At 36.6% G+C, this 27,602-nt stretch overlaps 3 protein-coding genes across 8 annotated transcripts; 2 read left to right on the top strand and 1 right to left on the bottom strand.

Annotated features, from left to right (window-relative positions):
* Nucleotides 1-266: 266 nt before the first annotated feature.
* On the bottom strand, nt 267-3,797 carry LOC306845583 (alpha-tocopherol transfer protein-like). 3 transcript variants are annotated; one of them, XM_079378464.1, is made up of 6 exons: nt 3,552-3,782; nt 2,824-2,977; nt 2,548-2,741; nt 2,208-2,318; nt 1,897-2,120; nt 267-1,039 (listed from the first exon to the last, which is right to left on the bottom strand). In XM_079378464.1, the coding sequence occupies exons 1-5, from the start codon at nt 3,744-3,746 to the stop codon at nt 1,908-1,910; spliced, it is 867 nt and encodes a 288-aa protein (XP_079234590.1). In that variant the 5' UTR covers nt 3,747-3,782; the 3' UTR covers nt 267-1,039; nt 1,897-1,907. The 3 variants fall into 3 exon arrangements, with proteins under 3 accessions (XP_079234590.1, XP_079234589.1, XP_079234591.1); XM_079378463.1 differs by having other exon boundaries at nt 267-2,120; nt 3,552-3,797; XM_079378465.1 differs by having other exon boundaries at nt 278-2,120; nt 3,639-3,784.
* A 4,917-nt stretch (nt 3,798-8,714) lies between these two features.
* On the top strand, nt 8,715-19,741 carry LOC306846332 (U2 snRNP-associated SURP motif-containing protein-like). 4 transcript variants are annotated; one of them, XM_079379639.1, is made up of 26 exons: nt 8,715-8,932; nt 9,828-9,926; nt 10,094-10,205; nt 10,845-10,966; nt 11,048-11,115; nt 11,200-11,288; nt 11,474-11,509; nt 11,629-11,711; nt 11,805-11,970; nt 12,416-12,627; nt 13,189-13,232; nt 14,906-15,010; nt 16,122-16,188; nt 16,274-16,452; nt 16,582-16,744; nt 16,836-16,915; nt 16,997-17,084; nt 17,168-17,305; nt 17,438-17,618; nt 17,802-17,876; nt 17,980-18,043; nt 18,265-18,421; nt 18,504-18,614; nt 18,701-18,828; nt 18,929-19,096; nt 19,235-19,741. In XM_079379639.1, the coding sequence occupies exons 1-26, from the start codon at nt 8,888-8,890 to the stop codon at nt 19,371-19,373; spliced, it is 2,919 nt and encodes a 972-aa protein (XP_079235765.1). In that variant the 5' UTR covers nt 8,715-8,887; the 3' UTR covers nt 19,374-19,741. The 4 variants fall into 4 exon arrangements, with proteins under 4 accessions (XP_079235765.1, XP_079235766.1, XP_079235767.1 ...); XM_079379640.1 differs by lacking the exon at nt 11,474-11,509 and having other exon boundaries at nt 8,860-8,932; XM_079379641.1 differs by lacking the exon at nt 13,189-13,232 and having other exon boundaries at nt 8,871-8,932.
* Nucleotides 19,742-20,103: 362 nt separating this feature from the next.
* Nucleotides 20,104-25,981, top strand: LOC306846333 (transmembrane protein 59-like). Its single transcript, XM_079379643.1, has 8 exons — nt 20,104-20,356; nt 20,538-20,643; nt 20,740-20,834; nt 20,956-21,108; nt 21,233-21,305; nt 24,206-24,338; nt 24,433-24,550; nt 24,653-25,981. Exons 1-8 carry the CDS (start codon nt 20,201-20,203, stop codon nt 24,806-24,808), a joined length of 990 nt encoding a protein of 329 aa, XP_079235769.1. The 5' UTR covers nt 20,104-20,200; the 3' UTR covers nt 24,809-25,981.
* Nucleotides 25,982-27,602: the final 1,621 nt, after the last annotated feature.

The raw sequence follows: 27,602 nt of genomic DNA on the forward strand, positions 1-27,602 counted from the left end.
TTTCAATACACTTACTGTCATCGCAAAAAAGAGGCATAATTTCAAGAAATGTGTTTAAGCAATCAAGAAAAACTATATTGATATCCCCTTACTGTTTTTATCTTACAATTTAATTGACTTCGAAGATTAGGGGATACAATAACAATTTAAAAAAATAATAAGAATAAGCAAGGAATGGAGTGCTTACCACAGCCAACTAACTGGATTTTGCAGATAATACAGATTTCAAAAATCAGTTGGGGAAAGAATTTCACACAATGACCTTTGCAATTGTTTTGCTACCAAGTTTATTTGAGTTGCACATTGTGTATTAAAATGTCTGTGTATATCTTTTTTATCATTGTGACAATTTACATTAAATAAAAATAAAAACAAGTAAAAGTAATAGTTCGATAACAAGTGAGGAGAGCACAATTAAATAATGTAAAACAGTAATTTTCTACTCTCTTTAGACACACTGTCTGACAGAAATAATGTAACAAACTGAACTAGATAATACATGGTTTCAGAAATTCACATTTAAGGAAATCTGTAAACACAAAGAATCCCAGTAAGGTCATTAGTCTCTATTTATATTTGTTTAAGTGTCAAGAGCAAAAGGCAATAGACCAAAGTGTTTTTTTATAATCCCACTTGGTGCAGACAAAATAAGTACGTTTACAGCTGTTTATTTATTTAAAATGTAGCAAAGGTTAATAAATTCTGCAGTTTACAGTTACATTACAGATCATTTGACTTAAGAGCATCAATATAATGAAGCAATTCATGATGATTGATGTCAAACTTCCAGAAGAACAGAGACTTATGTAACATCCTGAGGTATGTCCATAGTTATGAAAATACAACAATAAAAACATTGGCAATTCACAAGCAAAAGAAAGGCACTTGGATATTTCAGTCATGCACAACACTGTACACGACTTGTGTTATTGACAAGTGACTGTGGAATCCTTCTTCTAAAGGTATCAGAACATCTGATATCTGATGCTATATTGTATCTTCAGAGGTATATCGTGTACTTGCGATGAATGTCTGTGAGCTATGAATTCAATAAAATCACATTATTCAAAAATATGAATTTCGATTTTTTTTCCAGTCTGGAATATTAGGAGAGCTAGCCAGACAATTTAAACAGCTGCACCATTAGTTCATGTGCAATATGACAAATATATGACAAAAAAGTAAAGGAAAAGTAAAAGTATATAAGTAAAACATACATGTTCACAGTTATATGCATTACAATTTAAAGGAATATTTCACCCAAAAACTAAAATGTACTCACTCTCAGGCCATCCACCAAGAATTTATTTTGAACTGTTTTGGACTTTTTTTCACTTCTAAAAAGAGCTTGATCCGTGCATAGTTCTCTCCTTATTTAGATTAGATTATTTTTCCAATGGAGAAAGCAATATTATGGATAGAGGACTGTTACATTTTACATTTTATGCATTTAGCAGACGCTTTTTATCCAAAGCGACTTACATTGCATTCAAGTTACAGTTTTTACATTTTATCAGCTCTTGCTTTCCCTGGGAATCGAACCCATGACCTTGGCGTTGCTCTACTATTTGAGCTACAAACACGCAGCTTGTTGCTTCCAAAGACGTTACTTGATGGCCTGGAGTCACATGGATTACTTGTGGAATACTGTGACATTTTTATTAGCTCTTTGAACTCTCATTCTCATGGCACCTAATGACTGTATTGACCTAGTGATGTAATGCTACATTTCTCCAAATCTGTTCCAGTGAAGAATCTTGAATGGCCTGAGGGTGAATACATTTTAATTTTTGGGTGAACATCAGCAATATTATCCTGATTTTCAAAGAATGTATGTAATCTGCCTAGCAGAATTTGTTACATCATCTAGCACAAAGAGCACATGGTAAGAGATACCTTCAATGTAATCACTCATAGGCAGATGACTGAGAAGAAGCATCTCCTCCACCTAAATCTGTAGAGAGCCTATGGAGATAGTCTTCAGATTGCATGATGTACTCAGTCCAATCACAGCACACTTCATTTATGTTGGGTCCGGTTCCTCCATACTCAGGAGGGAGGATAGCCTTGGGAAAGAAATCGTTGAGACTTTGGGCATATGAACTCCCATGCATATGAATCTATAAATAAAAACACAACACATATATTAATTCTTTTTAAGTGAATCACCTTAAAATCCCACATACAAATATTTAAATGTGACTAACCCGTTGTTTGATTTTGTCTGGAAGAAATGGACGGATCATAGCAAAGACGGGACGGAAAAAAATAGGCTCATTTATCAAATGGATGCCACGTACTTTCAAAGGAAATGAGTCCTGCAATACAGATTTGATGTTTTGTTCAATGCATTTTAAATTCATCAATACTGTATTCATGTATTATCCAGTTTTTTTAGTAATACTAAAAGGCTGCTTTAAGAAAAAGAGAATCTACAAAAAAACATCACATTGATAAGCAAGTATTTCCAGGGGGATGTTAAAGTCAAAAATCTGAATAAGTGATGTCTTCTAAATTTTTAATGGACATGTTTTAATGGATACCTACTGTAAGCACAGAAGATATCTTTTTTGCCAAAAAAGGATTTGTCTGCAGTGCATGTGCGAAGCACCAGTCTTGGAGATCAAAAATTGCTTTGAGTCCATTTCTTTGAGTCTCCCATTCTCGAACAATCAACTCTGATGTTATGAGGCTCACACGGAAAACCTCATAAGCTGTGAATTCTTTGGGGTTCCACTGACCTAAAAACAATTGACATTTTGTGATAGTCTCCATTATAATGAACAAAACAATGTTTAAAAAATTGTTTGTGTATGTACTTGCCAATCCGATAGATTAGAACGCGACTTCCAGCATCATCTCGTGATCTCAAAACTCCATGGTAATTGTTTTGCAGAAGTCCAATGACAGATGATGGCCTCAGGTCGGCTGTTATTTCTGGACATTCTTGTCTCCATTTATGATAGTTAATCAAAAGCTTTGGATAAAAAAATACAACATCAATGATATGTCTCAGCTAAGTTTTTTAATTTAAGAATATTATTGGGAAAAATCTTAATAACGCTGAATACAAATAAGCATTGGTCATTGCATTGATTATGGTTGGGTTACTGAATACAATGTCATACGTCAAACTAGAAATGTGTAGATTCATTATTGTAAATCCAATAGCTAATGATAGTATGGCTTAAATAACTACACTTAAGAAAGGACATGTTGGTGAGCCAGAAATTTACATGCGTTTACATTAAGTAAACAGGAAAACTGGAAAAAGAGGCAGAAAACTGCCTCTAGGCTATAATGTACATTTTAAATGAAATTAAGTATATAAACACAATTAATTAAATTAAAAAATAAATAATGTGCTATAATTCGGAAATTACCTGTAGATTCATACACTGTGAAGTGTCTATAGTGGGCATGTCGCCAGTAAATATTATTGCTAAGCAAATCACGTATCACCAACGGTATCAGTATCACAACAGAAAGCACGTGGATTGTTTTAAGTTAATATCAGAGTTCAGTTATCGTTTAATAGCAGTGCTACAAACCTTGAGCGCCAGTGCCACATCAAAGTCTCGCGCCTGCAGAAACCGTATCAAAATAGTCTCCGTCAAATTCGAGTGTCGAATGCTTACTTCTGCTGCTGCTTTTTCTTTAAGTTCAGACAAATACGGTGCAATCCGAATAGAATCAAAAGGTAGATTGTTTAATTCTTCGATGTTGTCAACTTCTTCAGACTTCATATCTGCGCGAGTCGATCGAATGTCATCATGGTCTCTGACTGAGCAGAGGTATTACGTAAAAGGGGGCAGGGAATGAGCCCCTCACATCCCAGTGACAACTATCGCCTAATGTTTTTTTCACCTTTGTACAGGTCAGGTTTTGTCAAACATTAACCTAGAAAACTTTTTAGACTGAATTGTCTCTCGCCGGATTAAACAGACACAAGACCCATTAGGCCTATTCAAAACTCCTAAAAACGATATGTAGCCTATGGCCTACGTAAATCTTCCAGATGTTTAAGAGAGAGTAAACCAGAATGTACACTGAATTAATCATCTTGTCCATTTCCAACGCTATTATTTAAAAAATAAATCATTTTTGAACACAATAGTGGGCATGTTGCCACGCTAGGTAGCATATATTTCCATCTCTGTTACAGCAAAATACAAAATAATTAATTAAAGTAAACCTAAAATGTAAAAGACAACATATTTAGTAAACAATAAAAATGTATTAATATTGTTTTGACAAATAAATAGGAGAGAGTGGAGATGGTTGCATCAAGAGACAGTTGCAACATAGCAATCAGCCTTCAAACATGAGCTACTGTAATGATATTCACTGCACTAGCCCCTCATCCTGCCTGGAAGAAAGCAGCTTACATGTGACCATTTCTTCAAAAAAAAAAAAGATTAAAAAAACATTTTCAAGACCAAAAAAAAAGTATTTTTTGTGTTTAGAGTTTTTGTCATACTGTCGGAACTGTTTGGTGAAGCATTGTGAAGTCATTTTAATAAGTGTTTTCCTAGCTTTTAACAGGCATAGCTAGCATGTGTCAAGATAGTAATCATGGATGTCAGTGTGTTGCAACCTTCCCAACATGCTCTCCCTTATCACAACATTGATGTAAAAGCTTGCCAAGTTGCCATAACATTGCAAAATTTTAATATTATGTATTAATAAAGAAACACTTTCAATGGTCAGGCTATTTGGCCTTTTTAATTTAAGTAAATACCTTTTTAAAAAACAGTCCTTCCTTCTTTCTTACTCTCTCTGTCACGCACACATAAGCTATCACATACAGAAATAAACACATAAACAAATAATGACCTACCTGCATATCCAGATGGACACTTGGAATACTTTCCAACAGTCACTTTAAGGGATAGTTCACCCAAAAAATGAAAATTCTGTCATCATTTACTCACCCTCAAGTAGTTCCAAACCTGTATGAATTTCTTTGTTCTGCCAAACACAAAGAAATATATTTTGAAGAAAGTTTGTAACCAGGCTGTTTTGGGGCACCATTGACTTCCATAGTAGGAAAAAAAAAAAAACTATGGAAGTCAATGGTGCCCCAAAAACTGAATGGCTTCCCACATGCTCGGTTTCAGAACAAAGACATTCATACAGGTTTGGAACTACTAGAGGGTGAGTAAATGATGACAGAATTTTCATTTTTGGGTGAACTATCCCTTTAAACACACGCACACATACATTGCATGCACATACACACACACACACACACACAGACAGACAGAGAGAGAGAGAGAGAGAGAGAGCGAGAGAGAGAGAGAGAGTTCAGGTGCCGGTCAGATAAACTGTTTAGACTGGTCTTAGAGTTAATAATGTAATTTTTATTTTATTTTATTTTATAATTTGAATCTGAAAAGTACGATCATTGGTCAAACTAGTTCTTAAGACACAGTCAAATAAGTTAAAATAAGTATTATTAAATTGAATTGTCTTGATTTGTAGTTAAGATGTAATAATGATTCTAATGATTAACCAAAACATGGCTGTTACTTATTGAAAATATATATATATTTTTTTCTTAGCAATCTTTGTCTTTATACATTTCAATATATATTTCTATAAGTTAGAGAAGACCCTCCTGTACACAAATACGAAATGGCAAAATTACATTAAATAATTAATTTATTACATTTTAATGAATGTTGCAACTGCCCCTGTTCACTGTTTGCAGACATGTCTTGTTATGGGGTCAGCTGCAACATTTGACGTTGTCTATTTAAGTATAAATTGTACATATATTATCATATGTAAACATGTTACAGCAGGCTTACCAAAACAGTTTCTGATAAACTGAAGAAAATGCAAAAAGTGTTGCAACCACCCTCATTCAATTTGACATATTAGCCTACAACTTGCCTTCAACTTAAAATTTCAGCCTGAAATCTACATTCATTATATGCCTGAATCTATGTCAGTGTGGTTGTATTACCTTTACTTATTTACACAACAACAACTATTTACAAAAATATGATATTGTTTCAGTTTGGAGGACATTCACAAGATGGCTTTTAGGTGTTTGAACTAAACCGAAATACAAACCCACGATATAATCAAATTAAATACATGTATTATATCACTGCACATTTTTGTATTTGTACTAAACATTACTGTGGCTGTCAACACTCTAATCACAGCAAAATGTAGCTATTTCAAATGTAATAACTTATAATGTCCCAATAGCAATTTTGTTTTATTATAAATAAAAAATTAAGACATACTAACTAGTGGCCTACTATTATTGTTCTTTAAGGGTTATAATCAATCAATCAGTCGTTTGCCAAGTCATTTGTTGGCTAACATAGCCTATAGCTAAACTCAAGGACGCAGGGATTGAACATCTGTCTGCATGGTGACGTCACGCGCCTCCCTTGCAATGTAGCGCTCGGCGCAGTTTCCATATTTATATGTCGGTGGCTCGACATTTATTTGAAAGCCCGCTTTAATATTAAGCAGCGATATGAACAGGTTTGCATGGCTTCACGGAGGTACGTACAATCGTAAATCATAAAATAAACGTAGATAATATATAGGTATCATCCACCCTTGTGGGATGATGCAGTGATGCAGGGTATTACCGCGGATGCTGCCCGCCGACAGCAGTGGGATTTAATAAGAACCTTATGAATCATGGTCTGCGTATCCTGGCACGATTTAAGTAGTGGATATTTGGATCAATAATCCGTTTTTCTTTTAATGTGATGTATGAGGCATATATTTGGGGATGTGTTTGCGTGTGTTGTCCAGTATTCGACGTTCTTCTGTGTATTGCATGCCGAATAGGCCTGGTTGCCATCATGGTTAAACTGTTATGATTTTGATGTTTTATAGGTTACAGGGATGGAATGCTGCATTTGATGCCTTGGATGTGCAGGCATTCTGAATGAACTGCCCCTGGTTGTGTGCTTTGCCCGTCAGAACACATGCTTCCAGTATGGCTCACCGGATAAGGAAACATTCAGCATTATTTAACCAGGATGAGATTTGTATCTAAATAGGCCTTAAGGCTTTAGAATAAATACACACCTGTTGGCAGAATACAATTTTTCTGGCCTGCGGTGCATAGACTATCAAGTCATGATGTATATCCTAAATCTATGATTCAGATTTTCATCAGGCCCAGAGGAATCTCTCTTTGCACCTTAGGCTCTCGCTGTACGTGTTCACAGTGGACCTTGATTTAATATATTTCAATTAAGGCACGCGGTGAATGCCAAGAGCGTAGCCACATATCCTTCATCAAATATAAAGCTGCCTGTTTATTACTATTCTAATGTTGTTTTAATTTGGGCGTAAATGCATTAATGTTATGTTCATAGTACACTCTTACTATTTACAATACTGTGTACTGTTCATTCAATTGTGCCGGTGGGTGAAAATATATTGTGACTGCTAAAGCCTAGGAAGAAGCTCTTTGGTCATCTCTGTTTGCATTGGCAAACTTTCTTTTTACAAACTAGTTTGCCTACCACTATCAAGTGGACTAAAATTTGTGAAATTTCAAACAAAATGCATAATTTGAGTTTGATTTTCATGCTGATAGATCAATATAAGTAGATAGATTAAGGACTTTTTATTTTTGTGTATTTGATCATTAAAAGGGTTGTTTTTCAGCTGTGTAATAATAAAATCCATTGAAAATATGTCAAAATGTGAATTCTGGTTTTTTTTTCAACTTTGCATTGTTGTTTTTGACAGTGTATTTTTGCACTATAAAGAATACATTGTTTCAAGCTCTCGCAAGGTTATCGTGAAGTGGTACTGTAAAAATATAATGTCAGCTACCTCAACTACCACATGATACTGGAAATCTGAAACTTCTGTTAGAATGCTTATAACAAATAAAATATTTGCATGAATATTAAAACAGGGTACTGGTTAAATACTGAAACTGGGTAACTTAAATACAGAGTACATTTTTGCTGTCTCGCTGTCAACTAATATGATCAGCTTTATTGGAGTACTTATGGGCTACTAATATTAATATTAATTAATACTAATATAAATATGGTTATTTCTTAAATATACATGCATGTGTGTGTATTTATATATACATGTAAATATACACAGTACATAATCACGTTTAATCCATTTGACAAAACTAATATATTTAAAATAGGTGCATAGATTGTTTAATGCTGCACAGAGGCAGCATACATTTATGGTGGAATTACTGCAGCAGATATAATGTTATGAAATTAACATTTTGTATTCAAAATGATAAATATAGAAACATGAAATGAGTGAATATATAAAATTGTAAATAATTAATGTTATGACAACTGCCAAGTTGAAGGCTAATTACATAATTTCCTTTACAGAGATGCAAAGCTTCTGGTGGGTCAGAACTGCCATATTTTAGTAGGCCCTACTACTTTTATGCAGCATTACATCTTTATACATCAAGTTACAAGTCACTGAAAGTCCCGATAGGCCCAAGAATGAAATGAATTTACAGTGGCAAACAATTATATGGACTGGCATGTATGTCATGTCTTGTTGCAAATCAATTAGCACAGTAGGTGCAGCCACTGTAAAATGGGTAATTATTTGGTTGCTGGTCTCCTAGCTTGGTCAGGCTTTCATCTGGTCAGGCTAAGAGACGGGCTTGAACCAGTTAAGACCAGTAAACCATGCAACAAAAAAAAAGTGCATTCTGAAATCCAGTATCTTGTGCAACAATAACAGTTCACACAACTATACCAGTACACAGACTGTGCTCTGAGAGACCAGGACCATGCCAGACTCATTCAGATCAGATCTGTCTTCAGTAATAGACGTCAAATGGACTCGTTGACTGCTGTGAGAGAGTGAACGCGCCTCACGCGCTTGCACACAGTCGGGCAAAATGGCGGACAAAACGCCAGGTGGGGCGCAGAAAGCCAACTCTAAGGTATTTTTAGACTTTTCTACTTTATATCAGTATATTAAAACCAATCTTTCCTGTTTACGATAATAAAAGTGGAATAGTATTGAGTTTGATTGAGTAGTGTGTCGCTTTGTGATACGAGAAAGGTCTATTGAGCTGCTCGGTTGTGATGCTAACACGTTAGCAGTGCAGTTAGCTAGGCAACCGGCGGCTGCACAGATTTTGTTTCTGTAATACACATGAACAGACTAAAATCTTTTGGCCATATATGCTGCATTTGATCTTCTTGTATTATGTTTGATTATACCATTGACACCACCACAGAACATAAAATAACTTGCTTTGTTTATTGTTTGCTGACAGGGCTAACACGAGCGTAGTCTACAAAAATGACTGCATTACACTGATTTCTGGACGTTGCACACCCATAGAGAGGAGATGATTTGTTTATTAGCGTTGTTGTGTCTTAATTGCGCATTTGTGTGTGTATATCTGTGTGCTAACGTGCTGGTTTTGCTTTGACGACCTAACATGATCACACTCGCTAGTATTACTAGCCACGTGAACGTGTCAACAGAAATGGAGACACAGTTGATATGTATAGTTTATATGATTATGGTTCTTCAGGTGTTATATTAGCCAGTCCAGCTCATCTGTCCTGATGTACTCCGTGATAAGATCCTGCAAAGTGCGCTTCTTTATTCATCGCAAACAGTTTTTATTCTTTAATTCAGAGAACCTAAACAAACCATTACCAAATATGGATACATTCATTATTTTTTCCTTCCTCGTCTTTTTTTCCCTTTTGTGCATTTTGAACTGTATATAATTTCCAAGAAACTTAAGGTCTCTTTTATAAGAGGAAAGTTATGGATCATCTCTGATTTGTGTAATTAATTATTTTCATATTTTCATGCAGGCTTTATTGGAAAGTAAGTTAAAGGCCTTCAGTATTGGCAAGATGGCAGTTGCAAAAAGAACACTAAGTAAGAAAGAGCAGGATGAACTCAAGAAGAAGGTAAGCAGATGAGGTCTAAAGGAATTCATGTGAATATAAAATGTTTGATATCTTTAGTCCTTTTTTACACATTGTTTTAAATTTGTCATATGTCTCCTAGCTTTACGGTACAAGTTCAACATTATTCCACTACAATAAATATCTGACACGATCTGTGATTTTCACAGGAGGATGAAAGGGCAGCAGCGGATATCTATGAGGAATTTCTTGCTGCCTTTGAGGGAGGTGAAGGAAAAGTGAAGACCTTTGTACGTGGTGGGATTGCTAATGCTACTAAAGGTAGGATTATCATGTGAATGTTACAGGTTAGTCTTTTTATCTGAGATCAATGTTTTTCTTTTCCATTATTAGAATTTAACATACAACAAAACCAAAGGCTGTAAATGCATAAATCGGTATGATTTTTAAAAATGTTTTAATAATTTGCTTATGCTCACCCAGACTTTATTTAATCCAAAATACTGTAACTGAATTTTCAGCAGCCATTACTCCAGTCTTCAGCATCACATGGTCCTTCAGAAATCATTCTAATGTGCTTATTTGCTGCTCAAGAAATGTTTCTTTTTATCAATGTTGAAAACAGTTGTGCTGCTTAGTATTTTTGTGGAAACATGATACCCATCCCTCCAGGATTCTTTGATGAATAGAAAGTTCAAAAGAGCAGCATTTATTTGAATTGGAAATTTTCTCGTTTTAATTTTGTAACATTATACACTTTTTACTGTCACTTTTCATCAATTTAATGCATCCTTGCTGAATAAAAGCATGAATTTCACCAAATAAATCGATAATTGACTCCAAACTTTTGAACAATAGATCAATGTTTCTTTGACTTTTCTTTTAAATTATGCAAATATTTTTACTATACGATCCTCCTAATTGTCTCTGCTTTGATTCTTCGTTACGTGTATGTTACAGAGGAAGCGGCAGCTGATGAGAAGAAAGGAAAGCTCTACAAACCCAAATCAAGGATTTTGGAGACTAAAAGTTTTTTACCTTTGGAAACTCCACCACAGTTTTTAGCAATAGATAAACGCAATGTGAGTCTTTTGTCATTTATTTCTGTATTTAAAGCATCTAATTTGTCATATAACCCTTTATTTTTCTATCATATTGCCTAGGCATCGAAGAAGGGAGACAAAGAAAAGAAAAAGAGCAACCTTGAACTCTTCAAAGAAGAACTAAAACAGTAGATGTTCTTTAAATTCTTATTCAGCAAATGACAGCACCTTTAAAATTATAATTTTAAGTGTAACCCTCTGTTTTTTTGTAGGATACAGGAGGAGCGTGATGAACGGCACCGGTTGAAGGGCCGAGTCAGTCGTTTTGAGCCTCTTCCCTCAGTGGAAGGAAGGCGATCCTGTAAGTAATTTATTCATGTTTTGTTTTTTTGTTTTTTAAACAATCAGTTTCCCCCCTACGTTCGCTCATGGACCCAGTGAAGTTTGTGCCCCTCCCACATGTCCTGGCCTCTGCCACAATTCAGCAGCGTATACGCTTTTTAAATTCAAGAAACAAAATTCACACTGCTTTTCTTCTGCTTTTAGCGGATGGTTCTTCACGAAGAAACCGTCCGTCCAGTGGTAATTTTGTTTTATATACTGTGCAATGCAATGACCATTTTGCTGTTTATGTATCCCATCATGGAAGAAGAGATGGTAAAACGTCAGTTGTTATTCAGAGCTATTATTTTGCTTTTCAGTCTTGGATGATTCTGCTCCTGGCTCACACGATGTTGGTGATCCGACAACTACAAATCTCTATTTGGGGAACATAAATCCTCAGGTAATTGGTTGTTCTTCTTGTCTGATAATTGTTGTTAGGTAACATCTGTAACCAAGAGTTTCCCATGCTAAAAAAAAATCTCTCACGCTCCAGATGAATGAGGAGATGCTCTGTCAGGAATTCGGTCGCTATGGTCCATTAGCCAGTGTGAAAATTATGTGGCCCAGGACTGATGAGGAAAGGGCCAGAGAAAGGAACTGTGGTTTTGTAGCCTTCATGACGAGGAGAGATGCTGAACGTGCACTTAAACATTTAAATGGTAAATATCTTTCTTGTTCGTGTTGATGTAATGCAATATATCAAATGATATTCTGCGTTTTTTATCACAAGTTTTTCTTTTTTGGCGATAAGTGTTGGAAGTGGAAATTCTGTGCCTATACTACTATTTTTCATTTTCATGTTTAACTTCTTTATTTGTGAAAAATAGTTATAAGATTACAAAATCAAGAAGTTGCTATCTAAATTTTTTTTTAGTTTTTTCATTCGAAGGGGTCTTTTTTTTAAAACCATTTTTAGCAAATATTAATTATTAATTTAATTGCAGAATTTATGCCTGTTTTTTTACTGTCTTTAAATAGTGTGATAGCATATAGGCCTATATCAGCTTTATTTTGTCCATTGGCCATCCTGCTCTCATAGTTATTATAAAAAATGCTTTCCCTCATAAAACCATTGAAGAATTGCCCAAATGCTGTCCATTTCAGGCAAAATGATAATGAATTTTGAAATGAAACTGGGATGGGGCAAAGGTGTACCAATTCCTCCTCACCCCATATACATTCCACCTTCAATGATGGAGCACACCCTCCCGCCTCCACCCTCTGGACTGCCCTTCAATGCCCAGCCCAAAGAGAGGCTGAAGAACCCCAACGCTCCTATGCCTCCACCTCCAAAGTGCAAAGAGGAGTTTGAGAAGGTAACTTGGCATACGTGGGACAAAAAGATTTTGGTTAGCATGGTCATAAAAGTAGTTAGGAGAAATTAGTTGTTCATATAAATGTATTTTGTTGGTGTGAAAGAGGTGCAGACTTTTTTTCTTGGCTTGATCTTTGTGAAAAATATTTTGCCCGTAGAATCATGAAAATTTATTAAATGTGCATTTTTGTAAATAAATCAATCATATAAATTACATGTGTACCATGCTGATTATACCGGTAAGTGTTTTGGAGTGTAGATTATTCATTGCACAAGACGTTTTATCGGTTTTGGCTGCAAGTTAGGATGAAACTGTACACGTTTGATATTGTCTGAAATGTAAAGAGATTTTTTTTTTTAACTATATATATTATGGATGCAGATGATGTATGATTTCACTGCTCTTTTTCTAAGGAATGTGCTCAGTCAAGTTTTAAAACTGACACAGTAGAACACATTTGTTGTTGTAGGAGTATATGTTGCATTTAGTGTTATGCCTGTTTCTTTTTAACAATACTCTCACATATTCTATGTTTATTATCTGATGTGACTTCATATCCAGACTCTGTCGCAAGCCATAGTCAAAGTGGTTATCCCAACAGAAAGGTACATGTTTTTCTTTTTTTCCAAATTCTTATGAAATGTAGAGAACTTATCCCATCTCTGTAGTTTAAAATATTGGCCATATCCATGCTACCAGAGGCTGGTTTGAGTGAGCAATAGTTGAGGAGCATGAAAATAAGGAGCAGCTACTAACAATACAAGGCACACGCATGAATTGCGTTTCCCTATAAAGGTTTTACATCATACCATTCAGATAGGTGAAGTTCATATCAGTAGAGAAAGTTCTGTGATATTTTTTGTTGTTGTTGACTTGCGCTACTACCATTCAAACGTTTGGGGTCAGTAAGATTTAAAAAAAAAAAGATATTAGTACATTTATCCAGCAAGTATTCATTAAATTGATCAAAACTGACAGTAAAGGCAAGTTGCAAAGATTTCTATTTTAAATAAATGTTGTTTTTTTCCAAAGAATTCTGAAGACAGTATATCAGAGTTTTCACAAAAATAAGCACGACAACTGTTTTCAGCATCTATAATAAGAAATGTTCTTATTAGAATGATTTCTGAAAGATCATGTGACACTGAATACTGGAGTAATGGCTGCTAAAAAATTCAATTTTGCCATCACAGGTATATATTACATTTCAAAATATATTAAAACAGGAAGAGAGAGATTTTAAATTGTTGTGATATTTCACTATATAACAGTTTTTACCGCATTTTCATCAAATTCAGACTTGGAGCATAAGAGGCTTCTTTTAAAAACATCTTAGCCCCCAACTTCAGGCAGTAGTGTACATTATGATTTAATTCTGTCTGGTGTTGGTAGGTCCTCCTTTTGGACAGAATAGAATTATCAGATATCAATTTTACAGCATGCTTGACGGGTCGTTCCACTAGTTTGGGTGTTTTTGAGAGAATTGTTCAGATTTTATCAGACTGCATCAGATGTGGTTCATTACACTACTAATTTAGCAACTAAAACACTACACAACACACATTCACCTAGTGTCAGTTTTACAAAACCTGCCCTCTGGCTATTGCTCACTTTAACTGCCCCCAGTAGCATGGCACAAAAGCGACACCCAATCCCCGTAGTCTCAGTGACCTTTGACATTGGCCTTGGTGAGCAGCACAAGTTGAACTGTCTGCAGCAGCGAGGGACCAGAAAAGCGTCACAGGATGGATTGGGAAAGTATACAGAATGATTGCCTGACATTGGTATGATCGGCTCCAATACTTGTGATTTGTGTTTCAGTACATTTAAAAAACATCATCTGTTGATTTTATCGGCCACTTCACGAGCCAGTCAGGAAGCCAATTGTTGGCCCTTTCCCTTAACTGACTCTAGAAGTGCTTACATGATTTTGTCCCTCTCCATCCACACTTGTCTATTGTCAAAAAGCAAGAAAGATCACTGTCACTCTGCCTCACATTTAGTATCTCAGTAGCACACCTAATTATAAGTTACGAGGACAGAATGCTATGGCTGAGACTCAGATTCAGATGTAGATTGTGGATTTAAATGTTTTGATTGTTACAGTTGTCACACTGCCAGTCAGCTTTAAATCTTAAAAGCTCAAACATGTTTATTGACTCATGGATAGTAAGTGCAAGGATGTTGCATTTCATCAGATGTCATATTGTAGCAGTTGTTTAGGTGTGGCTGGTGATGGCGCTGAATCTGTTTCGCTTTAACTGTGTTTTTCTCGTAGGAATTTGCTCTCTCTCATCCATCGAATGATCGAGTTTGTGGTGCGTGAGGGTCCAATGTTTGAAGCCATGATCATGAACAGAGAAATCAACAATCCTCTCTACAGGTGAGCACATTTTAATCTTTTTTTTTTTTTGACTCCAACCCTTTAAAGTCGGTACAAAAACAAAATTCACCAAAAAAGATATGTCACAAGAGAAGATCTGTCACTTACATTTTGTACCCACATTAAAGGGTTAGTTCACCCAGAAATTAAAATTAGCCCATGATTTATTCACCCTCAAGGCATCCTAGGTGTATATGACTTTCTTCTTTCAAACAAATCCAATCTGAGTTATATTAAAAATGTCCTGGCTCTTCCAAGCTTTATAATGGCGTTGGGCGTTATTGTTCAACAGTCCAAAAGAAGTCCAATAAAGTGCATCCATCCATAATAAAGAGTGCCTCACGCAGTTCCAGGGGGTGAATAAAGGCCCCCTTCAGCAAATCAATGCATTTTTGTAAGAATAATATCCATATTTAAGACGTTAGAAACCGTTGTCTCTAGCTTCTGCTTACTGTTGTATGCTTGTTCACAAGAGAGTGCCTTTCTGGCAGATGACGTAGGACGTCAGCGTTGCGCAATTTTTGACGAACGTGGAGGAGAGAGCAAAATAAAACACGGTCATGAGTTAGAAGTACAAACAAGGATTTGTAAAGAAAAATGTTGAAGGATTTCGATATAAGACAAAAGGAGAATGGTTTTCCTTTGCTAAAGTAAGGAAACTTTGCTTCCTTTGTTCCTGTAAACAAACGTCGGTTCTGTGCAAGATTAGCATATTCTCACTGAAGCTAATGCTATGCTGACATCCTACGTCATCTGCCAAACTAGAGATTAACGTTTATAACGTTTTAAATATGGATATTTTTCATAAAAAAATACATGGATTCACTAAAGGAGGCCTTTATTCACCCCCCGGAGCCGTGTGAGGCACTTTTTATGATGATGGATGTGCTTCTTTTCGACTGTTGAACAATAACACCCACCCACTGTCATTATAAAGCTTGGAAGAGCAAGCATATTTTTTAACCCCTTAACTGTCACACCCCCCCCCCCCCCCCCCCCCCTCCCTGAAAACATAAGTCTGATTGCATTTGTGTGATTTATTTTTTTTAATTTTTTTTTTTTAGTTTACTTGTATTGTGATAATGTTGTTTTTTTTGTTAAAATTCAACAGGTTTTTATTTGAAAATCAAAGTCCTGCTCATGTTTATTACCGGTGGAAGTTATACACCATATTACAAGTTAGTCTTATTTATTTTTATTCTTTTGTCAGAAAAATATTTAAATGTGTTCAGCTGTAAAATAAAAAAATATCTCCACTCACAGGGCGATTCTCCAACGAAATGGAAAACAGAAGACTTCAGAATATTTAAGAACGGATCTTTTTGGCGACCGCCACCTCTCAACCCGTATTTACATGGCACTCCTGAAGATGAGGAGCGTGATGATGATGATGATCATGATGAAGATGATGAAACTAGCAAGAAGGGCGCGTTGAAAGACGAGTATGTCTATCAATCAAAATCTGGAATTTATGGAGATATCCAATTTTTCTAGTATTGAGCTATTAGGATTTTGGTTGTAGCTAGTATTGTTGGTTGGTTATATGTACTTAATATTCTCCTCTTCTGCAGCGAGAGGGATAAATTGGAGGAGTTACTCCGAGGTCTCACGCCAAGGAAGAGCGACATAGCTGATGCCATGTTTTTCTGCCTCTCGCGTGCTGACGCGGCTGAAGAGATTGTGGAATGCATCGCAGAGTCTCTGTCCATACTTAAAACACCTCTGCCAAAGAAGGTCACTCTTACACAGCAGAATTACGATTAACTAAGGATTTTGTATGTGTCCTATCACTTTTGTTTACATGTGCGTTTCTGTCGTCCCTCAGATTGCAAGGTTATATTTGGTGTCAGATGTGCTGTATAACTCATCTGCAAAAGTTGCTAATGCCTCTTATTACAGAAAATTGTAAGTCTCAGAATTATTTTTAAATGCACAATCAAGGTGTTTGTCATTTATTCAATGTGTTTTGTTTTTATTCTTTTACAGCTTTGAAACAAAACTCTGCCAGATATTTTCTGACCTAAATGCCACTTATAAGACAATACAGGGCCATCTACAATCCGAGAATTTCAAGGTGTGCCATTTTGCTCTTTTAACAGGCAATGTTTTTCTGTTTTAAAGATTGGAGTTTATGTTTGTCAATTTTGGTCCTCACAGCAACGAGTAATGTCCTGTTTCCGTGCGTGGGAAGACTGGGCAGTGTATCCCGATCCATTCCTGATTAAACTTCAGAACATCTTCCTGGGCCTTGTCAGTCTTGATACCGAAAAGGAGCCTGTAGAATTGTTGCCAGAGGTTAGCTTTGTAGAGATTGAGATTGACTGATTGAGTTATGATTCATAGATTTTCAATGGTCAGGTTTGAGTTAAGTCATAATTCATCTAGACATGAACTGACAGATTGGATGTTTATTTCATTTTCACTTAGCAACCAGAAAGGTCGGAGGACATTGATGGTGCTCCTATTGTGGAGGAGGAGCTGGATGGTGCTCCTTTGGATGATGTTGACGGCATGCCCATAGATGGAGCGCCAATTGATGGTGCACCACTTGATGACCTGGATGGAATGCCCATCAAGGGAACAGATGATGATCTGGATGGCATTCCTTGTAAGAATGCTGACAACATTGATATTTTTTTTATTTAACTTTCATACACTTAGTTACCTACTTGGTAAACTCAACACATCACTCTATTCAAAAATCTAAAAGAATGTACTTTAAAATTGCAATTGACGAATGTCATAGCTAGTTCTAAAATACATTTTTTCAATGCCCTTTTTTTTTTTTCAGTGGATCAAAAACCAGGCTTCAAGGTAGCCCCGTCAAAATGGGAGGCAGTCGATGGTGCTGCTTTGGAGGCTCAAGGTTAGTCCAGATGACATTTGTAACATTGCAGCTTAATTTCCTCCTGGTATATGCATCAAAGTTTATAGAATTTTTAAATCACTATGATTTTTATATCTTTTAGCTGTAACCACGTCAAAATGGGAAATCTTTGATCTACCAGATGAATCTGAGAAAAGTAAAACAAGGTAAGTTTTACTAGTTGTACTTGGTTCTACTCATGGAATGAAATTTTTCAAATTTTCATAGTCGTAAATTGTTCAAATAATTCAATCACTAGAAATTGCTCGTGTGAGTATAATCTCTATAAAATGATTTCTGAAATTTCTTATAGGTGGGGGAACCCTAATTGTTGGGATTTGTGGGATGAAATTCATATTTTTAACTCATTTTCACATTCTTGTCATAGTGCAACACGGGAAACTGAGAGTAAAGACTTTCTCAAGAGCTCCAGCGCTGCAGACCAGCAGTCCTACTGTAATCCTGTTAGAGAAGAATACGATTTAAAGTCTGCTAAGTTTTCTGAGATGAGCGAGGAGAAACGTGCCAAACTACGAGAAATCGAGGTATACCTAAGTACTAAACATAATTCTCCACATGCTCGAAAGCTGTTTAGAGATCTCAGTCATTTTTCTTTGTCTGTTGTAGCTTAAAGTCATGAAGTTTCAAGATGAGCTTGAATCTGGAAAACGACCCAAAAAATCTGGACAGAGTATTCAAGAGCAAGTAGAGCTTTACCGGGACAAGTTACTACAGCGGGTTAGTATGATTTCTTTTGTTTAGTTTTTGGTGTTTCTTTAGTGGTGCTATTTTGTTGGAAACCACAATTTTTGGACATTTTTCAGGAGAAGGAGAAAGAGACAGAGAAAGACAAAGACAAAGAGAAAGAAAAAGAGAGAAAAGATAAAGAAAAATCTGATGTGTCCCACAAAGAGAAGGACAAAAATGACTCCACACCGGGCAGAAAAGAAAAGTAAGATACCTCAACATTACTTCAGGATTTAAGAAATAGAGACATTTTTGAATACATTTGTTCTTGTGTTTGTCTTTAAACAATATTATTTCCTTCCCAGAAAACGTAGGCATAGTCCCTCCCCCAGTCCCACCCGAAGTAGCAGCAGTAGGCGTGGCAGGTCGCCCTCACCGCGATCAGAGCGCTCCGATAGATCCTATACAAAAGACAGCTCTCGATTGTCTTATAAAGACTCTCCAAGAGAAAGTAACCGCAAGTCATCTAAAAGGTGAACTCACAGTATCCTCTCTTAATCTTCATTGTCACAGCTTAAAACGCAATTTTTGTCTTTCAGTACATGCATGTTTATGGAAGTTGAGAGTAATAATCAATCTCATTTTTTTTTTTTTTATTGTTATTATTTTAGGTCTCCCTCACCCCCAAGAACACCTAAGAGGTCGCGCAGGTCCAGATCGAGAACGCCCAAAAAATCCTCAAAGAAATCCAGATCTCGGTCACGATCGCCACACCGTTCTCACAAGAAATCCAAAAAAAGCAAACATTGAGACTTCTGGCTGTTATGGGAAGATGCCTGGGTTGTCTTTTGTGCCTCAAATTTGTCCTGTAAATCAGTGTGAAGGACATTTCCCTCCTTCACCCATCCTTTTGAAGCTCACTCACATGGCACAAGAACAGTGTTCAAGGGTCATCTATAGGGTGTTTTATAATGTCATTTAGGAGCTTCCTTTGATGTTCAAAGTGTCCGAAAAGAAAATAACTGCAGTGGTTGGGGCAATCCTCCATCAACATGAAAACTATTGTCTTATCTTTTTTTTTTTTTGGTCATTGTTTTTAGATCCCTTGAAACTGACTTAAATTAGTGTAAGTTTCAGTTGTATAGATGTTTGCTTTTCAATAAAGACAATTTATGTGACTTTTCTTTGAAATGGCTTAGTTTTTGTGAAAAAAATCCCAAATAGCTAACTTATTTTAAGAGATTTTTATAAAAGTTTAATTCTAGGCCAGGGGGTTTCAATCTTTTAAATGCCATGGACCTCCAAAAATGATCATCCTAAAATTAAATAATTTAAAAAAATTAATAAAAACGAAATTTGGAAATTATGTATTTGGTATGTTTTCAGTATTCATTATAGTACTGTACTATTAGATGTATTCAAATTTGTTTATTTTGTACAAAACTGTTATTTGACTCCTATTTTTATGTTTTTACCCCCCTAAACATTTTCAGGGATGGTAGTTTGAAAACCAACCACTTGTGTATTATGCAATGACTTCACGGCGCCTGCGCAGTATAGGACGCCGATCTTACGACATTTCCGCAAGTACACAAACAAGGAAGAGTCGTTTAGTCGATGTTTGGTAATCCTCCAAAATGAGTGCAATAAAGTCCTGCGGGATTTGGATGAGTTTTTGCTGCATACTTACGAGCACATATGCATCTTCCGACGTCTTCAATGGTGTTTTGGGAAACACGGCGTCTTGTCATAATACATGTCAGATGACTTACAGTTTGCACACTTATCCTCGGGTGAGTGCGAGACATTCACCCAGTCACGACTTGTTTACTAACAAAGAAACGCTATCGAGATTTTTAGCCAGTCGTTAGTTTGCGTTATTAGGAGCTTGTGCGTTGTAATGTTAGAACAATAACAACGAGCAAAGCGGAATTAGACTTGTTTCTTTATTTGGCCTGTTTGTTTTGTGATTAGGAGGAGGCTCTGTACGCCTGTCAGAGAGGATGCCGTCTCTTCTCCATCTGTCAGTTTGTGGGTGACACCAAGGATCTCAACGAAACCAAAGCTGAATGCGAGTCAGGTAATATTAAAGTATAGTCTGTCTGAGTCCTTACAGCTTTCGCTTATTTTTGTGTTGATAAGAGTGTGTTTGTTATGTGTGTTTGACTTCTTGCAGCCTGTCGTGAAGCCTACACCCAGTCAGAGGAGCAGTACGCATGCAATCTAGGATGCCAAAGTCAACAGCCATTTGCAGAGCAAAGAATGGAGCAGGTGTGGTAAAACATTTGAATAAGGGCTTTACATGTTTACTGTCTTTCAGTAGTCAGTTCTACTTGAATTTAACTTATTTGAAATCACTGTTTGTTTATTTGTTTGTTGTTTTGGTGGGAAGTTGTTGACGATGATGCCCAGGATCCATCTCCTGTACCCACTGACTTTGGTGAGAGTTTTCTGGGAAGACATGATGAACCAAGCTCACAGCTTCATCACCTCATCCTGGACATTTTACCTCCAGGCAGATGATGGCAAAGTGGTCATTTTCCAGGTAATGTGGTGATGTATTTTGGCCCTTGATAGTGAAACATTTGTCCACCTCTTTTGCAAAGTAAGAAGTAAAACTTATTTCTAAAGTGCCATTGATGAAGATTTTTGCTTTATCTCATTTCTAGTCCGGGCCGCAAGTTCAGTTTTTCCCTCAGTTTGAATTCCAGAGAGACGAGACTGAGGAGTCACAGAGCACTTGTGAGCACTTCATATAACACACATAATATTTTCCTCTATGATTATTAAGCAAGATTTGGAAAGTGTCACACTTCATGACTGTTACATGTTTTCACACTTTAATAATTATAATATGTGTTAAAGTGGTTGTTCGGTTGTTCATTGGATGGAAGTGGATCTGAATGCAACATTGAGGTTGATTGTAAGAAAGGGGTGGGATTTAAGTGGATGATGAAGAATCCGAATGCATCACAGAGAGAAGTTTGTAATTTCACCGGATGATCCAGTTATTACATTAAATTATAGGCGCATATATATATACAGTGCTCTCCATAAGTATTGGAACAGTAAAGACAAAATTGCTCTGTTGGCTGTGGAGTCGAGACATTTACAAATATGATTAAAAGATGAATATGAGACAAAACTACAGAATGTCACATTTTATTATTAGCTGTTTCAACACATACATGTTTTACCAAATAAAAAGAACAGCACTTTTAGAGTTCATCCCACTCATTGATGTGAGCATAAGTATTGGGACAGTTGAACATAAGGCAGAAATAAAAGATTAAAAGCTATTATTTAGTTGCAGATCCCTTGCACACAATCACAGCAGTGAGTCTGTGACCCATAGACATCACCAGACTCTTGGTCTCATCCTTTGAAATACTTTTCCCAGCCTTTAATGCAGCCAATCCCAATTGTTGCTTGTTTTGGAAGGTTTCTGCCTTTACTCTCCTCTTCAGCTGCTGAAATTCATGTTCAATCAGATTTAAATCTGGAGATTGACTTGGTCAATCTAAGACTTTCCATTTTCTTTGCCCTTATAAATTGCTTGACTGAACTAGCAGCGTGTTTTAGGTCATTGTCCTGATGCAATATGAAGCACTTCCCAATGAATCTGGTGGCATTTTCTTGAATATTGGTAGGCAAGATGGTTTTGTACCCTTCCAAATTCATTCTGCTACTGTCATCATACATTAAGTCATCAGTAAAGTTGAGAGGGCCTGTTCCAGAGACAGCCATGCATGCCCATGCCATGACACCACCTCCACCATGCTTTACAGATGAGGCTGTATGCTTGAGATCATTGCAGTTCCCTTTTTTCTCCACATTTTTGCTTTCCCATCACTTAGATAAATGTTCATCTTTGTCTCATCGGTCCATAAACACAGTTCCAAAACTCTTCTGGCTCACCTTTGTGCTCTTTTGCAAACTCTAATCTTGCCTTTCTATTTTTGGTGCTGGTCAGAGGTTTGCATCTTGCTGTGTAGCATCTGTAATTCTGTGTCAAAGTCTCCTGAGGACAGTAGATTGTCAGAGCATCACCCCAGCTTTCTGGAAGTTGTTGGTGATTTTACAGACACGTCTTTTAGGGTTCATTTTCACAGCTTTTATGATTTGTCTGTCTTCAACTACTGTTGTTTTCTCAGCCGATCAGGTAGTTGTTGGTTGCAGGTGGTTTCCAATCTCTTGATTTCTCCATGCCCTTTGTTTTTGCCATAGCTCTAACTGACTCTTTTCTTTTAGCATCCAAATTGCTTGCTTTTCTCTCAAAGTCAGCTCCCTCATCTTCATCCTGGTTTGTGTGTGTCATCATCGAATGCAAGATTCAGAATACAGAAGTAATGGATATAACTGATACGACACATTCCCTGCTTTTAATATCTGAAGAATTAATGCAACAGGACACAGCTGATCACTTAGAAAGACCTGTGAGGCAACTATTCCAATACTTATGCTCACATCAGATAGAGGCATGAAACTCTAAAAGTGCTGAACTTCTTAGCTGGTAAAACGTGTGTTGAATCACCCAATAATAATATGTGACATTCTGTAGTTTTGTTGTCATATTCATCTTTTAATCATATTTGCAAATGTCTTGACTCCACAGCCAACAGAGCAATTTTGTCTTTACTGTTCCAATACTTATGGAGGGCACTGTATATATTACACATATACATATATACACACACACTGTATACACACATATATTATGGAAGCAAAAACTTTTATTTTGGATGCGATTAATTATGATTAATCGTTTGACAGCACATATATATATATATATATATATATACATATATATATATATATATATATATATATATATATATATAGAGAGAGAGAGAGAGAGAGAGAAAAACCTGCATGGATGAACCGTTTACAGTAAGATCAATAACATATGTTTGAACCGAACATATGATCAATAACATATGAACTGAAAACAGGTGAATTTTAATCTCTTGATGAGATTGAAGTTGAGCGTGTAATATCTGTGTCATTAGTAGCACTAAGCAAATTTGCTGTCTACTTGTTTTGGCTGCCCAATATAAGTGGAAAGTGAAAGTGAAGTGACATACGGCCAAGTATGGTGACCCATACTCGGAATTCGTGGATTTAACTCATCCAACGTGCACACACACACACCGTGAACACACACCCGGAGCAGTGGGCAGCCATTTATGCTGCGGTGCCCGGGGAGCAGTTGGGGGTTCGGTGCCTTGCTCAAGGGCACCTCAGTCGTGGTATTGAGGGTGGAGAGAGCGCTGTACATTCACTCCCCCCACCTACAATCCCTGCCGGCCCGAGACTCGAACCCGCAACCTTTGGATTACGAGTCCGACTCTCTAACCATTAGGCCACGACTTCCCTGTCGTGGCCTAATGGATATAACAGCATTTGCTCAACTAATTGGTCCTGGTCCTTGGAGCCAGGAATACCTTTTATTTTGAGAAACTTTTTTTGAGAAAAATTACATACTGTAGTTTTAAGATGTCATGTTATGAAGTTTGTAAATATGTAACAACAGTCATGATTAATAACAGTCACTTTCCACAACGTCATCTTAGCGTCTTTCTCTTAACAGAAGTAGTTTCAAGATCTCAACACTGATATTGGACCCCTTGTGTTATTAATAGTTGTAGATCCGGAAATGAAAAACCCTATTTATAAAGACTACCCAAGAAGCTACATTCAGGAGAGAGACAGAGACATGTTCATCGATAGAAGCAACTCTGAGGACGATTACAATCTCTTCAGCTGTTTCTCAAGGTTGGTCACATGTTGATCTGGATTTTAATCTCTAACGATTTGTTGCAGTCTGTTGATCTTGTTGAATATGAAACATGTTTTTTTGAACCGGTAGGAACCCGTGGCTGCCTGGCTGGATCCTGACCACCACTCTGGTTCTGTCCGTCTTGGTTCTGATCTGGATCTGTTGTGCCACAGTGTCCACTGCTGTTGAGCAGTACGTCCCTGCTGAGGTAAACCACTTCACATTCACTCATCTTCATGTTGTTTAGCCAATTATTGGTTAGTTGGTTATATTTATCTAACTCGTCTACATGTTCTCCCCCTTTCAACAGAAGCTAAGCATATATGGGGATATGGAGTACATGAAGGATCAGAAACTGACCCCCTATCTGCAGTCCTCTCTGGTGATCATCAGATCTCCAGGGGCGGAGGAGCAGGAAGCTGGACCTCTTCCATCAAAGGTCAATCTGGATCAGTCTAACATTTAATCAGTCTAACATCCAAAGAAATTGATGGAGCTTTTGGTTTTCTCTTTCAGAGGTGTGGTTATAGCTTCAAACGCATTGACTATGGGTTTCTTGGTTCTCCTTTTTTTTAAATTTTAGACGCGTGGACTGTGGGGAATATATTCTGTTAATGTTTTGGCACTTTAAAGGCGTTACCTATCAGATTGAAAGCTCTGTAGGATCTGGGTTTTTCTGTTTACTGCCCATTTGTAGAGATGAAGTCGTCTTGTTTCCCTTATTTGTTTTTGAGTGTTCTCAGTTTGATCAATAACAGCTTGTGATTTGAGGTACAACGTGTTGCACAATGACATTAACATTTCGATTGATGCTTTAGTACAAGATATCAGTGCTGCAGTGAGTGGGAATTTCTTGAACTGCCATAGAGACAGTTGAAAAGTCAATAAAGGCATTGTAAATGAACATATTTTGCGATCTCTCAGATTTGTCATCTAAATATTGTTAATAAACAAACCTACTAAAAAGTGTTCTGTTCTCATGTTTTGTTTTTAATTTAAATAGACAGAGTTGTGGTGCAGGGTTTTAGTGTGTATTTTGTCATTTGTTTGGACTAGTCAAACCTGATATGATTTTTGTCTGTGTGGGCATGTCAATGCTGACAACAAAGATTTTATGTGCTGATAGAAGTGCTGATGTTGTTAGTAATTTACCATCTTGTAACTCTTCTTACCATTTATATAGGCTTCTGAAGACTGTCTGAATACCAGATGTAAGAATTGCACATTGACATTTTTTTATGGGATGATATTAGACTCAAAATTATTAATAGATGCATGCACAATTCTCCATGTACTGCATACATTTTATGCATGTATCTTACTAACCACGAACAAATGTCTTTCAATTTGAGTCTGTGGAATTCAGGATTAAATGATTGTGCAGCGATTTTAACAAATACAGACATGTTTGAGCATAAAAATGTTGTGATCTGCATTAATATATCATAAATTGCTCATGCAAAAAGTAATCCGTGCATGTGTGGATCAGGTGACACACGTGCATTTATTGACATCTCGTTTGCATTAATCTTGTTCGGTTCATTTGGATTTTGAGACTTCATTTTCGCAGTTTGCAGCATTTCACGACGCCCACACACACAACTACCAATGAACAAAGCCCAGTGCAATTCATTAACGTGTACACGATTTCAAGATTCAAGATTCAAGAGTTTTATTTGTCACATACACAATTATACAGAGTATAACCAGCAGTGAAATGTAGGTCAGGTCCGCTCCAAGGACAATGCAATTATAAAGTATACAAATATTAAGAGAAGAAAAGTAGAAAAGAATAAAAAAAATAAAATAAAAAGAATAAAATAAAAAGATAGATAAAAAATATAAATGTGCAGGTCAGTATGTTGTTGACTTAAATAGTACTAAGAGGAATGTGCAAAATAATGTGCAAAAAAGTTGTACAGGGTATATAATAGCAGCAATATGAGGTAGAGAAAAAGTATGAATAGCTTATTGATATGGTGATATTTACATGGAGTCAAGTGATGTTATGACACAGAGTTAGAGTTTAGGAGCCTGATGGCCTGGGGGAAGAAGCTCCTCCTAAGTCTCTCAGTTTTTGCCATCAGGCTACGGAAGCGCTTACCAGATGGAAGCAAAGTGAATAGCTGGTTACCAGGGTGATTTGAGTCCTTGATTATTTTGACAGCTCTATTTTTGCAGCGTTTGAGGTAGATGTCCTGCAGAGAGGGGAGAGCAGACCCTGAGATGCGCTCAGCTAAGCGCACAACTCTCTGTAGTGCTTTGCAGTCCTGATTGGAGCTGTTTCCATACCACACTGAGATGCACTGAGTCAATACTCAATAGTCAATACGATTTGAAAAATTCGCAAATGTGCATCACTACACTGAAACAAATGCTTTTCAGCCAGTGTCTGCAGAGTTAAGAATTACATCAATGTGCAGCATTTTGTACAAATAGAGACTTATTTTTTAATACAAATGTTATAGTTTGTATTAAACTATCATAATTTGTGCATGCAGCGATTAAAATGTGCATTTGTGGATCAGGCGACGCACGTGCATTCATTCACATCTCTTCTAAATCGATTCTATTTGATTCATTTAATTTTGAGACTTTTGTTCCGCCCGTTTAGCCTTGCCCAATCCACACACACACAGCTCGCGATCCACACGCTGCTGAGCCTAAGAACATCAGCGACCACTAGATGGCACTAGCCCCAGTCACCTGTGCTCATTCCATTGTGTACACTTTTATGAATGTTACATTGTTTTCTTTGTTTCTTTTTGGTTTGGCTATTCTACTCTGCCCGTAGAAATATAATAAAAATGTTTTATTGAACTTGTTCTAATTTAACTAGTCTTAGGACACAGAATAGCTCATATTAATTTAGCCAAACAAGAACGTCCTGGGGGCTGTTCCATAAACCAAGATTAGAGTATAAGCCAAGCTTATTTCGGTTAGTCAGGCTTATTTTTGGTAGATTCGGTTTCATAAATCAAACTTAAAAAAGTTCAAACTCAGTTACCCCGGCAACTTATGCTGGCAAACTAACCTGGTCCGGAGCAGGCTAACTGTCAGGCTAAGCTGAGCTCCTCTAACTCTGACCAATAGGAACGCATCAATATTACCACTGACTCTCTCACATACAGTCAGTTTAATTTATTATCGGTCCAAAAATAAAAGTATACAGAAAATACACCTTAAATAATCAAATAAATAAAAAATAGGCTACAACCAACTGTATTTAATGTATTGTGCCCAAAATGTAGGCGAATGAC

Source organism: Barbus barbus, assembly GCF_936440315.1.
Source record: "Barbus barbus genome assembly, chromosome: 26".
Lineage (NCBI taxonomy): Eukaryota > Metazoa > Chordata > Actinopteri > Cypriniformes > Cyprinidae > Barbus > Barbus barbus.

Excerpts from the sequence above, each read along its gene's own strand:
- LOC306846332 (XM_079379639.1), top strand. The coding sequence starts at position 8,888 with ATGGCGGACAAAACGCCAGGTGGGGCGCAGAAAGCCAACTCTAAG. Across the intron at positions 11,116-11,199 it reads TTCAAAGAAGAACTAAAACA|GATACAGGAGGAGCGTGATG; the intron begins GTAGATGTTCTT and ends GTTTTTTTGTAG. Across the intron at positions 19,097-19,234 it reads AACCGCAAGTCATCTAAAAG|GTCTCCCTCACCCCCAAGAA; the intron begins GTGAACTCACAG and ends TTATTATTTTAG.
- LOC306845583 (XM_079378463.1), bottom strand. The coding sequence starts at position 3,746 with ATGAAGTCTGAAGAAGTTGACAACATCGAAGAATTAAACAATCTACCT. Across the intron at positions 2,742-2,823 it reads CGTTCTAATCTATCGGATTG|GTCAGTGGAACCCCAAAGAA; the intron begins GCAAGTACATAC and ends AATTGTTTTTAG. Across the intron at positions 2,319-2,547 it reads AGATATCTTCTGTGCTTACA|GACTCATTTCCTTTGAAAGT; the intron begins GTAGGTATCCAT and ends TCTGTATTGCAG.
- LOC306846333 (XM_079379643.1), top strand. The coding sequence starts at position 20,201 with ATGAGTGCAATAAAGTCCTGCGGGATTTGGATGAGTTTTTGCTGCATA. Across the intron at positions 20,644-20,739 it reads CAAAGCTGAATGCGAGTCAG|CCTGTCGTGAAGCCTACACC; the intron begins GTAATATTAAAG and ends GACTTCTTGCAG. Across the intron at positions 24,339-24,432 it reads CTCTTCAGCTGTTTCTCAAG|GAACCCGTGGCTGCCTGGCT; the intron begins GTTGGTCACATG and ends TTGAACCGGTAG.